Source organism: Corvus hawaiiensis, chromosome Z, assembly GCF_020740725.1.
Source record: "Corvus hawaiiensis isolate bCorHaw1 chromosome Z, bCorHaw1.pri.cur, whole genome shotgun sequence".
Lineage (NCBI taxonomy): Eukaryota > Metazoa > Chordata > Aves > Passeriformes > Corvidae > Corvus > Corvus hawaiiensis.
Window position 1 is genome coordinate 30309300 of NC_063255.1, and position 14976 is coordinate 30324275.

The window sequence follows — 14976 nt, forward strand, 5'->3', positions numbered from 1 at the left end:
TGCATTTGAAGTCCCAGTATAATCCAAAGTCAACATATTGATTAGCATTAATTCAGGGGAGCATTAGGCTAGACCAGAGACACAGTTCAGCATATTCTTCTAAAAATACTGGTATTATGTGAGTTAAATATTTGTCTCTTCCCATAAGTCTCAGCAAAACTAGGTAACCAGGCATACATACTATTTTAAAACAGAACAAAATATTCCTCAGATGCACTTTTACAAATCAAGAGAGAATGCATTTTAAAAACTGAGGAAAATCTAAGGTCTCTCAGTAACTTCAAAGCAAAAACATGCCCAACTTAAACACACACTGGCAACAGTAACTGTCTGCCCGGTCTTCTGAGCACACAGTAAGATACCATACAGAAGTAAGATACCGTGCTGTATCTCAACTTACTTTTTGTGCAGTTTTCTTTAATACTAGTCCTAGAAAAGCATGCTATATGCCTTGAAGTACTTTTCTATGTATTCCTTTACTTGCATAAAATACAAAAAGAATAAAGCAAAATGTTTAAAACCGCTGTAGTGCAGAATACTAAAGGTTTGGAGACAGAGATGGCAGTTCATAAATTCTGAAACTTCATATATGATTTTGTTTTTGGAACCCACGAACATTTAAGAACCAGCAACAATAACCTTAGTTTTAGACAAGATCATTTGAAATGAAACAATGTTTTCACATTTAACTGTCACCAAAAATTTATCTGTCAGCCTCAAAGAGAAATGGATTTTTAAACCTGAAGATATAACGAATATAATCATTTAACCTGACCATTGTATGTGAGCAGAATGCCATCTTTGAATTCCTCCACTGCATTAATAGATTTCTGCCTTTATTACAGTTTTGGTGTCATAAGGCAGTGACAGTCTACTTAAGAAAATCTGCTGCAGATAAACTGGCTCAAAAATCAGTTCTCTTCATTAAAAAAAAAACCAACAAAACCCAGAACAAACAAAACCACAAAAGGCAGCTCCACAAGCCCAAAATACACAGTTCATTTCTAGCCTTAATCCATGTCAGATACTATATATTGCCAAGTTAGTGATGTACATGCCAGCTGACAAGGCCTACTTCTGAGATCTCTTGCTCATGTAGGTATAGGTGATTATTTCAGCAATGTCTGCTGCACACATCACAAAATATTCTGAGTTAGAAGGAACCTACAAGTATCATGGAGTCCAAGTCCAAGCAAATGGCCCATATGGGGCGCTAACCCACAACTTTGGCATTATTAGTACCCTACTGTCACCAACAGCTAATTGTCCGTGTATGCAGCAGTGCTAAACCATCATTTACATTCTGTACATGAAGAACTATGGAAGCTGTTGAAAGATGCCTTAGCCACTTGTCCAGCTCCTAGCAGAGCAGAGTGAGTGAGCATCCTTTCTTGTTTATATAAAATAGAAGAGTGGTTCACCAGAGTCTGTTTCTTCTTGTAATTGTTAAGAATCACTACGAATCCAGGAATACAAATGTTCATACACAGTGAAAAAGACACTATTTCATAAGGTTGCAATTACTAGCTTGGTTTTCAAAAACAAGGTATCTGCATCAGCACCTGAACTTCAGACAACTTTCTGGAACCTAAGCTGCACAGTGTTCATAAATGTACCAGCAACACCAAAGGTGTAATATTCTCATTACTGATTAGACCAATGTCAGTATTGAGTTTCTGCTGGGTAATAAATGGCATTGAGGTTTTGATGAGAGAATATCTAGTTCTGACACAGACTAGGTAATGTTAGTCTTGCTCATCTGTCTAAATGCATTAGGCTTCCATAAAGGTTTGTCCAAAGGCATAACAGCATAAAACATCACCAGAAAATTCAGATATGCTCTTACAAGATTCTGTCTGAAAATTCTAGCTGAAGGAATTTCAGATCCCTCATTCACATTCTGGAGCTGACTCTGTCTGTATTCATACCCTACTTCCCCTCATTTAGGGACAGAAGCACATCCTTCAAGATCAGGTGTATCTTTCACATAGACTGGTGCTAGTTACACAATCAGCTGCTGAAGGTTCTCCAGTACTCTGCACATGTGCAGTAGAAGCAAACAGAGAAAACTCAAAAGCAAATCTCAAGGGCTGTTGAGACCAATGTCACCAACAACAAAACTTCTGCAAAATAACAGTTCATTTAATTTCAACACGAATCCTTCAGTCATTCAATTGTCAGTAACATCCTTCACTGTGCAATGCACTGAACAGGTGTTCTCTCTACCAAGTTCAAGTCTTTGAGAACAGAACAGTTGTTTTATTATAAAGTCATATAGTTTATAGCTTATCCACTCAGGTAAATCCCCTGGACATTAATGCAATAAAAACACAATCCAAAACACTGAAACAGATTACCTAGGCAGCAGCTCTACTAAAATTCCCCTACAAAAGTAGGTACCTTTGGCATATTTGACAGAGCGGAAAGTTTCTCATCTCTCTTGATCTTGATTAAAAAAGTAGCTTTAAATGATGGTTCATCAAAGCATGGAAAAGCAGACCTTGCTGCCAGAGGTTCAAACTGAGTTGCTGCAAACCACCTAATGGGAAGAGTGGAGAAGAGCAAAGCAAGAATATTAAAAGCATAAATGTCAGTTTATTTATGATAGAACAGTCACTTCCTTCCCAAAACTTCTAAGAGCTTGTTATGGGAACAGCTTTTTGAATAGTAGATGACAAGGCTGGACCAGTCAGAATAAATGTTGCATTAACAATTTTTTTCTTTAAAGCTGAAAAACCTACTTATTTGAGGAGTAATCTTCTTGGCTATTTTTTGCTTTCTGAACAAAGAAGAATGCACTTAGAATAACACAATTACAAAGCAACCACCAAAATATAAGCCAACCTGTTTCCAGAGAGAGGGAACAAAAAGAAGATTGAAAAATTAAGTTAGTGAGCATGCCTACTAAATAAGAGTTTGGAAACATCTGCAGAAGACAGGACTGCAAGGAAGGTTTTTCATCTAATTGCCAGGCTATTTCCTGCAGATGCTCCCACAGTTCAGCTAACTGTATGCCTGCTCCCTGTGCTGGCTAGTAGATGGATTCTGTCCAAGTTCATGTACTGTCTTGTCTCTAATCCAACAGCTATTCATATCACAAGAAGACTTCTCAGGAGTCTACGTTCCTTCCCCACTATTTTTATACTAACTAGCTGTGGCATTTACAGCTTTTGGTGGAGAGCATCTCTGACTTTTGCACCCACAAGACAACACAGAGTACAACAAGTTTATTAATTGAAGTATTTACTGACGCTAAACAGAGAAGATGCTCCACATTGCTTTTTTATCTTGCTGGGTTTTTTTAACATACTGCCAAGCTACCTGCAAGTGTTTGGGGGGTTTGTTTGTTTTGCATCGTCATTCCAACTGTATTTTTGGATATACAGCTTTTATGAGAAGGCACACTGCTGACAATTCATAAGATTAAACTGCATGCCTGCTTTCAATTTCTTACTCTTTTCTTCCTCCTGACAAATTAATACAGTTTCACCCCATGATTGTGCAGAAGAAAAACAAAGAATAAAGAACCATTCTGCATAAAAATATAAATAAGGTCCAATTTATTTCTTTATTTTGCTTTTGGCAACAAGTTAAGCGAGTTATTTTGCGATTTGGTAATTTTTGTATTTTTGTGACAATATAAAAATATTCAAAAGAAAGTAAAACTAAACTAAATATATTTTCTTGCAAAATCAGCTTGATAGTTTGAGTTTTATACAGAAAATGCAGTAACGGCAGAGATTATCAGAGCAGTCTACATTTGTAAAACTACAGACAACAGGCACACAGAGACAATGCACCTGCAAAAAGAAGAAGCGGGCAAGACAATGGAAATTATGATATCACTGAAGAGTTATCTGAAAAGGGTTTACTGAAAAATATGCAGGTTTAAACATGTGCTACATCCTGTTCCTGAACAAAAGCAGTTAGCACTGGACTGAAGGGGGACAAAAATTCAAAAAATTACTCACAGATTGTATTTTTTCTCTGTGAGCAATTATGTGTTCTCTTTCTACTACAGTAAATACAAAAAGAAAAGAAAACTGCAGCTACATCAAAATATGAAAAAACCCACTGAGTTTCAATCATTTAAGTGATTTTTGCCTTCTATACTTACTGGAATCTTACACCCACTTACTTCATGGGAATGAAAAGTCTTTAATGTTTGCAGTAAGTTGCTTAGCTGACCTGCACAGCTTTTCCTGTCTCTTGTTTATCGCACCACACTGTTTCTAGAAGACCTGCATGGACAGTTACTTGCCCACAAAGGCATGAACACTCTTAAGCATATGACCAGCATAAGGCCCATTTGAAGTGGGGGGGGAGCAATTTTTAACAATCTTCCTGACAAAAAGCACTAATTTACTCTTCATAAAAATGAGTGCGATGTTTCCCTTTTCTCCAGTCACCTGAGACTTTGCCTGACTGCCATGACTTTTTCATATATGATCAAGAGTGGCTTGGCAACAACCTCTCCCAGGTCCCTTAGGACTGTGTGATGCATCCCTTTGGGCCCCATCGGGTTCCTCTGGTGGTCTTGAACCTGACCTCTTCATGTGATGACAGGACTTTGTTTCTTCAGTCCCTGTCTTGAGACTCAAGGGCTCAAGAGATGTGGGAAGAATTTCCAAAGAGAGAAACATAAACAAGTCAAAAAAGCCACCCTACAACTACCTACAACCACCACACTGCAGTACATTTCACTGTAGGAGAGGCTGCCCTGACTTAAGGAACTCATCCATGAAAGAAACTTCTCAGGTAGATTAATCAAGAGATTAAAGACTGACTTTCTCAACAATAATAAGTTGGATAAAATGTCCAATAAAAAAAGCAACCTCTTAACCTCTGTTATTAAAGCACAATCCAGAAGTGACAGAACAGAGAAGCTGTATTACAGGGCATACCTTTGCTGAGAGTTCTCATCCTTGTAAGAAATTTTGTAAAAGCCATAGTAGGTGTCTGATAAATTAGATGAATATTCCATATTGACAGTATAATTCTGTCCTGCAAGGAGAGCCTCCGGAGCCATGAGTGCAATCTGGTCATGCAATGGATATTCCAGGAATTCAACTGGCTCTGCTTGATGCCCTTGTGCTGAAGTAATTGTTGCCTTGGTGATATTAAGTCCTGAGCTGTGAAGTACAATCTTCTGAGTAACATGGAGGATGTTGACCACTATTTTTACAGAGCCTGAAAATTTCAGAGTAGTTAGGTTTGGCTGCAAGACAAGATCATAGTGCAGTGGTATAACATCAGGAGGAAGTCTCATTTTTGCCCATGGAAATACTTTTCCATTGGTTGCCAAAGGGTATATTAGTTCCATTGTATGATTTTTTTTATGGCAGCCTTCTTTGGTAAAGGTACATTTGGGAAGAAGATAAAGCACTACTATTAATGAAAATGCAATCACAAAAACAACTGTGCAAACCACCATGGTCCTCGTAGAGGGCACTGAGCATGATCCATTTGGATTTTGCCTATATACAGACATGTTATTCTGCAGACCCGAGCTTCTGTTCATGAAGGACATCCCCAACAACTTTGCTGATGACTCATAATCCTCTTCATCATCGTCCATTTCATGCTCTCCAAGGCCACGCACCAAGAGGCGGGAGCTTCTTGGTTCATATTCCACTTCATCAGGCTCCAGTGGATGTAAACAAGGCTCTTTGGCCAAGTCAACCACATCAGGCTCCTCTTCAAACATACTGTTTTCAATCATATTCCTGGGCAACTGAATTCGATCTGAAAAAGAAATTACCATATATTACATGATAAACAAAAGGCTTGAGTGTGATACCTCAAAGATATATTACTGAATTACAGAATGGGAAACACCTTTGCAGTATATACTGTCAAGACCTCTTCCATTTTGTCTCCTAAGTTTGCTTCCAGGAAATATTTCTATGCTTTTCTGCCTACCACAATTTTGTTTCCCTTGTGCGTAAGCACAAGCACCTTACACCGTAAGTGGAGGTCACCTATACCACTGCATCGTTCTCCCAGCCCACTGATGTCACTGGCTTGGTTGCATTTCCTCTACTCCAGTAAACTATATTTGTACTCAACTAAATTATTTAAGTTGGATTATTTCTTATGTCGCACAGTAAAGCACAACAGCCAGTACATTTCTAAAGGTGTTTCAAATATGCTGCTTGTTAAGTTCTTCCGCATGGGAGAAAATCTGCCAATGTGATGGCAGCCACACAAATAAAATATCCATTTGACATTTTTAAACTTCATTTTTCACAAACATTGCAAAAAAGATAAAAATATTTCTCACATAAAAATAGCAGTATAAAAATTATAGTTCCAATTGACATTTAAGATCTAGCTCATACAATCCTTGAAACAATCCATGCATCTAAGAAGTCAAATCAGTGCCAATCAGACTGTTTGCGTCCATAAAACTTGTCCTTAATAGATAATGGATCAGGGAATATAAATGATGAATTGAAATTCATACCAAATTTTAAAATCACATTTTTATAGCATGCAGTTATATTTTAATGGTCATATCTGTCATTGTTTATGTAAGAGGTTATCTTTTAGCTAATTAGTCTCCCGTCACAGGTTCTATCTAAGGGACTAGACAATACTTTTGCCCAACTGCAAGGCTTCAGAAATGAACCTAATCTCTTTCAGACATGAATGTCTACTGTCAACTGAACAGTATTCACATCACACTTCTATCTTCCACATTCTGTTTCCAGAATGAGAAAGCTGAATTCTTCTCTAGATGTAAACTTACTGTAAAGTAGGCTTACTTTTATTAATTTCTGACAAGAATGTACATTTTTCCAATATATAGATATCCCAGAATATGACTGTTCCTCTAATGTATTATTTATTTCATTTTTCATTTTATTTAAGTCAAGTATCTATATTGCTGAAAATCTCAAAAGTGAAAATAAAACATCTTAAAGAAAAGATGGCAAGAATATTTTCAAACCAGATATACTAAGTTCCTCAACATTCACTCTAGATGTATCCAGAATTCCTGTTTCAAGGCCAAAAACTCAGAAAAACTGGAGTGTCAGTAGCTATAGCAATGAAAAGGCCTTAAAATAAGGTAAAAAGGAAATAAAAAATCCTTCCCCAAAAAATGCAATACAAGAAAGGTGCAGTAGTCAACCTGAACAAGAGATACAGAGATGTATGAAAGCAGGGAGTTTCCTGAAATTTGTATCTACTTGTTCTAACTAGGAATAGGAACAGAGGATCACAAGATATCTGAGGTTGAAAGGGACTTCAGGAGGTCATCTGCTTCAACCTCTAGGCAAAAGCAGTTTCCAGAATTTTCTGTTCTTATGACATTTCCCAGTACATTGCTCATGTGCCAGCCTTCAGGCTGCGGTTGCAGTTCAGTGCTCTAGCACTATGGTCTCTACACTGGAGCATGTGCCAGACTGGAGGCCACACAGAACAGAGAGGACAGAAAGCTAAGTTACAAGTGAAAACACACAGACAAACTAGAGGAGGAAAAAACGTGAGAAGAATGCATTGTGCAGCAGAAGCTGTTTTACAATTCCTCCACCCAAGAAGTTTATCAAGAACTCACTGTGCTACTTCTAACAGAAGTTCTTGATTACTCCCCTCAGCTGGTTGCTTTTGAAATCTGCTGACTAGCTTCAATCAAATTTGAAAACAGACTCAAGACCAAATTTCTTCAAGTCCCAATGTAATCCCACCCCAAAACAACCAGCTACTCGTGGAAGACACCCAAATCCATATCTGCTATGTAGAAAAGGCAGGTATTAAGACTCACATCTTAACCGCTCCAAAAGGTAGCAGTCAATCAGTACACAGCTCCAACCCCAGCCATGGCACGTGCAGCTGCATGGCCAGCAAAAGAGGTAGAAGACAGGGGAGGCACTGCAGAGGGAAGGAGGAGAAAGATAAAGAGCATAAATCTAGTAGAATGTAGGTTTCATCAGCTCCGATGCTTAGTGAACAGTTTGTTTTTTGGAGAGCTTATTCTCTAATAAGTTTCTTCTAAAGACAATATTTTCACAGTTGCATGCAGGTACTAACAACTTTTTCAGCCAAAAAGAATTATACTAAAGAATCTCAAACTGAAACTAAGACAGAACAGTTAAATTAGAAGTTAGCTTCAAGACAATTCACAGTTTTAATACCTAGAGACATATATTTCTAGGCAGACAACCATTATAGCCAATTTCTACAGAAATATTTGCACAAATTGGAAATAATAAAAATCTGTAAGATCAAAATTTTACTGCATATCAAAAGCATCACCAGACTACTACTCTCCACTGGAAAGAACATAGACCAAGTATCAAAAGGTTACTAGAGCTATTTATGCTGACACAGAAGTCTTTTTATCATTTTCTTTATTCACAGAATACATTTTTTGGAGATGAACCATGGCAAATTTGTTTAAAACTTTAACACTGAGATAAACTCTGACCTCTTTGCTTCCAGTTGGTTGACTGGAATTGGTAACATGATAGCATGAGTGAATTGAACTTTTATAACATTTCAATTTTAACCCATGGGCTGTTACATGAGCTAAACAGCCACATGAAGAGGAAAAAGCAGTATTCTTAAACTGAAACATGCCACAAGGAGTAAGGAGCAGCCTGAGGAGCATGATTGCAAGCATCACATTTCACTGTCATCTCTCATACCATGTATGGCCAAGCAGCAAACATTCCCATTTAAAAACATAAAGCATATTAATTCAGATTCCAAATATAAGAGAGGACAAATTAGTATAACTGCAAGAGTAGGAAAATTTACCTGTAAAGAAGCTACATGGTTCCAGTGAACTACCACTGTCATGCCAGAGGTTGCAGGTGCACTGGAGACATTTGTGGTCACACCAGTTCACATTTACGAAAGTACTGATCTGAGCTGCTAAAATGCGCTACAAAAGCTATCTGCCATCAAGCATGGCAATTTCAATCTAAATCTTTACTAAACATAAGTTTAGTGTGAGAGTAAAAAAGGAGGTAAAAGAAAAAAGTGTCTTGGAGGTGAATCCTGTTGTTCTCCAAATAGCACTAACAAAATGATGCTAAAAGCTTGAAGATTAAAGGTTAAGCTTTCAGCTACATCAGCCAAAAGCTTAAACAGAGCCAAATAAAAGTGATTTTACACAATTCTTCTACAAATTTTTATTCTGAAAACAAGAGATTTTCAGCATCTTCCCCAATACATGATCTATTATCACATCTAGTGGTGAATAATGTGAATACTCACAGTTAGAAACAATACTGAGAAAAGAGGTGAAGTTAACTACTAAGTGGTCGACAAATCCAGAAAACCAATCTTCCTCATACTGAAAAACTGAAGAAAGGCAGACATTTTCTCAAAATTGATGGTTCTGAAAGTTTCTTTAGAGCTGCCTCCTGCAGCACAGATGCCCAAAAACCCATTGCAAGATATCTCCTCATTACAATATTCAGGGATCGTAACAAGCCGGGTCTGTTCTTTTCTGTGAGGAGGACAGAATGCTTAGACATGAACTTCAAACGCAGTTTGTACCAAGCCAACAGTACAACAAGCTTGCTATGTGTACTGCAGTCTTTGATAATGTGATCCCATAGGCGTACCTAGCTGGTAGAAAGTGGCATGACTAAGAACACAAAGGCAAGCGATTAATTAGCCACACAGCTTGTTCCTATAAAACATACATTTTTCACTTCTACGCCCTTTCACAAATTAGTCTTTAAACTTACAAAGCAACTTTACCACAATACTCAAGTTCAGTATGAAACATAATCCTACAGGAACAATCAGGTGTTGGAGTAAAACAGTCCAGCATTTGCTCCAAGTACTTATTTTGTCTAAAGAGGTCCAATCTCATTACAGAGGAGAATGTAAGCTCTTCCCTGAAGTTTAACAAGCAACACAACTTACTGAATCTTAGTGTGTCCAACAACAAAGTATCTCATCATGTTTGGTTTTTGGAATCTCTTATAAATACTCCATAGAATAAAATAAAAAAAAAAATCCATTATACTTCAGAGGCAATATTTTCCTGTAATGCTATTGATACCTCTTTTTAATTCTAGAAGCATGTACTTTTCCCTTGCAAAACAAAATCAGTAGTCTCTTGTCTATTGGGATTCATGTCTGGGTATTCTACCTCAGAACAGAAATCTCAACATTCAAAATTCTTATATGAATCTAAATGACTCATTACTTGAGTTCATTCCATTTTAAAACATATGCAGGAAATGCTCAAAGGCATTTTATTTTTCAATTTCTCAATTCCAATTAAGAGACTAAAACTAAAAAACCTAAAACTCCTGTTCAATCCTATTCAATTCAGACAGACTGTTGCCACTTCTGGAGACTGAAGTTCAGCACAATATGATCTTTAAATAATGAGTAGATATCATACAATATTTTAACAGAAAAAAATGTTAGAGGAATTACAGTAACAACTGACAAGTTGTAGCAACCAAACTCCAGACTGCAAATAAGTGAGAAACCTTCTGTAACCCTGGAATAACCTAGGAGCAAAACAACTACTGGGTAGCATCTACTGGAAGTAGCAAAACCCAAGGCCAGACCAAACTGCCCTGTGTAAAGGGGCATAAAGTGTGCCAACCAACTGGAATAAAAACTGATACCCACTGAATGTAAACTACTTCAGTTGCATATAAATAATGGGAGAGAAGGTGCAGAGTTAACTACTGCCCAAAACCAGACATCTGTGCCTGGTGAGTCCAGAAAGAACACAGAAAAATGGTGAGCCAAGTACTTGTTTTGCTACTGAGCAACTCACTGATACTACGTCACAAAATAATTTTGTTCAATGATTTCAGGAATAGATATTTAACAATGCCATTAGCTATTAAGAGCCATAATACTGTTTTTCATACCTAGCTTTTACATCCAAATTTGAAAGCACCAGCCATTTTTTTGGCAGAAGCAGCTGCTAACAAAACAGCAAATTCCATAGACAAACCACATAAACTTGCTCCTATTGAAAGCCTGGTTGCTTTTGCTAAGGCCATCCAGCAGGGCAAAAATCAACTCTGAGGTGGATTTTTTCCCTTTAAACCTATTTTTTATCTTCATGTACTTGTCTAAATGCTGCCTCAGCTAGAAATAGCAGTTAAACTCTTGCAAGATTTCAGCACAGACAGTAAGATCAGACTATATGATTCCTAATACATGAATGAGCTTTCTACCAGGATGGTGAGTTTGAGGAAAAGATGCTATTGGGCACAAATACTGTGCCACACAGTCTAAAACTGAAAGAACAAAGCCTCCACTATTACTTAAGAATCGGAAAATTAGTTCTACACTGTTAACATTTAGCAAACAGCATAAAGTTCCCTGTTTCCAGGACGCTGAGGAGTTATTTGAAGCACTTATGAGCATTTGCAAATATTTTGTGTATGGCAGGTAAGCACGCTCCAAGCAGAGAGATGCATGCTTGTATGTATGTGTAACTCAACTGTAAAAATAGTAAGACTGGTTAGAGTACATGGAACCTGATCTTCTCTCCTTTATTTGGTCTTTGGGACTAGTAGTAAAGGAAAGGAATGTGCTAGTGAAGACTAAAGCAGATCACTGATACACAGCCATGGATACAAAACTGTACAAATGCTGCTGCTCTTTAAGTTATTTAATCCTTGTCAGTAACTAACACTATGTCACATGGAAAAGCCAACAAAGGAATTCTGCAGAAATAATGACACATATGAAGCCACCGCCCTCTCGTATCAAGAACACTGAATTCAGTATAACCATTTCCCAGAAAAGGAAGAAAACACAAAGCTTGTAAATTAGATATCAAAAAAAAGTTTCCACTGAAACTTAAAATTTATATTTTGCTTAGTGAAATAATAATTTATCATTGTATGTGAAAAAAAGAATTAGAAACACTCCATAAATTAAAAAGCATCTATTAGCCATCACAAACGTATTAAAGTTTTCTTCTGTGCAGCTAACATGCAGACATGGCTCTAGAAAGTTTGCAAATAATAGATGTACCTGCTATAAAATCTGCTCTTTTAGGGAAAAGAGGAACATGTTACTCACAGTACAGTACTCATCTATATTTATAAGAGAGGAAACAAAAAATATACCTACTTAGTGAAATTTCTCACATATCTTATGTCTTCAGTCATCCCAAGCTGGTGACCAGAACAAGAAGAAATATGAGACCCAATTAAAACCAGATGTACTTGCATTGTACAGTTTGCACGCAAGAAGGAACAAAACAAGTTACAAGAAAACAGCATTAGGAAAATTCAGCAAGTTTTCAGAAATGGTATGTGTTTCTATTACTAGCTTCTATTTAAATTTAAAATAACTCAAGATTTTAAATGCACAAACTACTAAGGCTGTCACTATGAAAAATAAATCTCAATGATCCTTTCTCTCCTAGAAAGGCTAGACTTGACTGTAGAAACAAAACTGATTTTTCACACTGAAGAGTCATCTAAAATGTGTACAACATCTGAGGCACTAAGGATTTGGAAACACTAATAAAGATTTACACTTTTCCTCCTGAACTGTCTGATGTAAATCTGCATCTTCAACCTCAAACAGGAGAAGGGTAGAGACAGAGAAATGTTAAATATACCAAATCTCTCTGAATTGCTCTATCTAAAATTTCAGAAGTGTTACTATAGAAAAGCAACATAGCATATAGTGTTCAATCACCTTTTCAAAGTTTGGGGTTTTTTTTAATTAAATTCAGCACAGGCCCAGCTTCCACATTTAACTAATAAAAGGCATAAATCTATTTATTTATGCCAAGTTACTTAGTATAAATGTAATTTTAACAGAATTGTAAAAATTAAAACTGTATACTTGGGCTCTGCTCTTACTAATGGCAGTTTACCAATTCTACTTAACAGGAAGCAGCAGATCAATCACCCCAATTTTGAATTGCCAAATATTAATGTTCTTATAGAAGACAGAAGGGAACATTCACTCTTATTTGTGTACCTCATGCTGGACTCATTGCTTGAGACTTGCTCCAAATCTTAGATCCTGTTGTCACCCCAAACTACTGTCCTGGTTGTTGTTTCTACATTGTCTGAGAGACAGAGATGGGCAGCCCAAAGGGGAGTGCCAAAACAGATTGACTGTCACAAATGCTGAAACTGACATACAGAGGCATTTTGAAGATAATTTTGATTCCAAATACTACAACGGGAATTCAAAAGGTGAGAAATATTTCAGAAAGTGCAATCACTTCCTCAATGGAGACTAAAAATCACTGGTTCCATACACCACTAATTACGGGGTTTTATTACCACAAATCAGCATTAGAGTTTAAATCAACAGAAATAACACCCAGTGATATAGATAAAGTACAACTGTTTATCAGGTTTTTTTTTCAACAGATGAGGAATAAATGGCTGGCAAAGAAGAGGTTTAAGTGACAACTAAATATCTGAATTGGTAGAATTTGAAAACGCACACTTAAAACATTCATTGTTAACATTTTCTTAGATATAAACTTGATATTTTTCTAAACCTAAAGATGAAATAAGGCTGGAAACTTTAGCTAATGCTATTTATGAATTGCATAACCTAATATGACAGAAATGAGTTTCAAAAATCCAGCAGAGAAGGAAACCACATTCTACCCTACTTCACCAGTTCAGCAAACGAAATGAGAAAAGACAAAGATCAAGGAACAGAAGTGACGACTTAGAAAACTGAAACTATTTTATATCAATAGTTTCATGGAAGATTAATATTTTAAGAATAAAACCCTCTAAAGATTATTAAGGCAATAGGGTTTTTTGTTTTCCAAAATCCCACTTCCCTATTTACTTAGGCATTCAAATCCATATATATCTATTATGTCCGATTTATATGCTGTATTGTAAGATATTTGGCACAGGATTTGAACACATAAATGACATTATCTCATCAATAGGCGACATCTAATTTTTTTCCCCCCAAATTCTCAAAGAATACAAATAATCAGCAATGATTGATCTGTGGCAGTATATGCCAGTAAATGCTCAGTCTACAAGTAAGTGATTAAGAGAAAAAAAACTCCTGCTATCAAAAGCCTTCTGTTACGTTTGGATGCAGATTCAGAGTTGCTTTCTGTGTTACTGCAATTTCAAAATCTACTGGTCAAATCAGAAATAACCTCAGTTCTGTAATAAGGCTTATGACAGGTTGCGTGCTCAGGCAACAGAACAGAAATTATACAAGAGAGACTTAAATCAACTGGCTAAAAGCAACCTCACTGGTACTTAACCTTTAAACTGTAATTCACTGTTGATGCAGCATCAGCAGCTATAAAAGGAAAGCCAGGCTTTCAGACCACTGAGTATAAATATGAAGTCTAGATTTTTAAAGTCATCTAAAGCAAACAGATAAACGAACAGACCCACTCATATGCAGAAGTGCTTGTCATCTTGATGTTCGTGGACAGTCCCAACTATGGGTTGGAGTCTCTCAATCCACCTGAAAACTGAGTACATAGAAGCTCTACTACCTTTTGATATCTGAAAGGAGACCACCTCCAAAGTTACTTCTGAAGCAGAATTGCCTCCCATCTCTGCTCAATCAGAGAATTTAACAGAAGGAGTAGAGTACTGACTGGACCTGGACCAGAGATACGCAAACAGTTCCTGTTGTCACAGACAACCAAAACAATTGATGGACAATCCAGACAGATTTTACATGCAATTCCATTCCCCCTGAAAAGTGAAAAAATATGAATCTGAAGCCATAACCCACAATCCTTTATACTGCCTTAGCACTATCTTCTGTCTATTTCACTGATTACTTGCTACCTCAAGGAAAAAGTCTTCAGCATACAAAAGGAAAAAAAGGGTGCAGTGAAAAATAAACACTCAGTAGCATCAGCAATGCTACAGACAGTCTTGGAAAGTTTCTGTAGTTTATTTGCTAGCAATATTCCACGCTCAGCATGCAATTATTCCCAGAACTGCAGGTTCCCTGCTACTACCTAGCAACCATTCTTTAACGATTAGATTTGCCTTTTGTATGAAC

General features: G+C 36.9%; 1 protein-coding gene across 2 annotated transcripts in view; it reads right to left on the minus strand.

The window, feature by feature from the left end:
* LOC125319954 (leucyl and cystinyl aminopeptidase) overlaps positions 1–14976 on the minus strand; it is a 54904-nt gene that overhangs the window by 26401 nt on the left and 13527 nt on the right. Inside the window, exons 2-4 of one of the 2 annotated variants that reach the window (XM_048291785.1) lie at positions 7769–7875; positions 4905–5745; positions 2401–2539 (exon numbers count right to left, since the gene is read on the minus strand). In XM_048291785.1, the coding sequence (XP_048147742.1) occupies positions 2401–2539; positions 4905–5722 (957 nt within the window). In that variant the 5' untranslated portion in view covers positions 5723–5745; positions 7769–7875. The remainder of the gene's footprint in view (positions 1–2400; positions 2540–4904; positions 5746–7768; positions 7876–14976) is intronic. The other variant, XM_048291784.1, reaches the window with a different exon arrangement.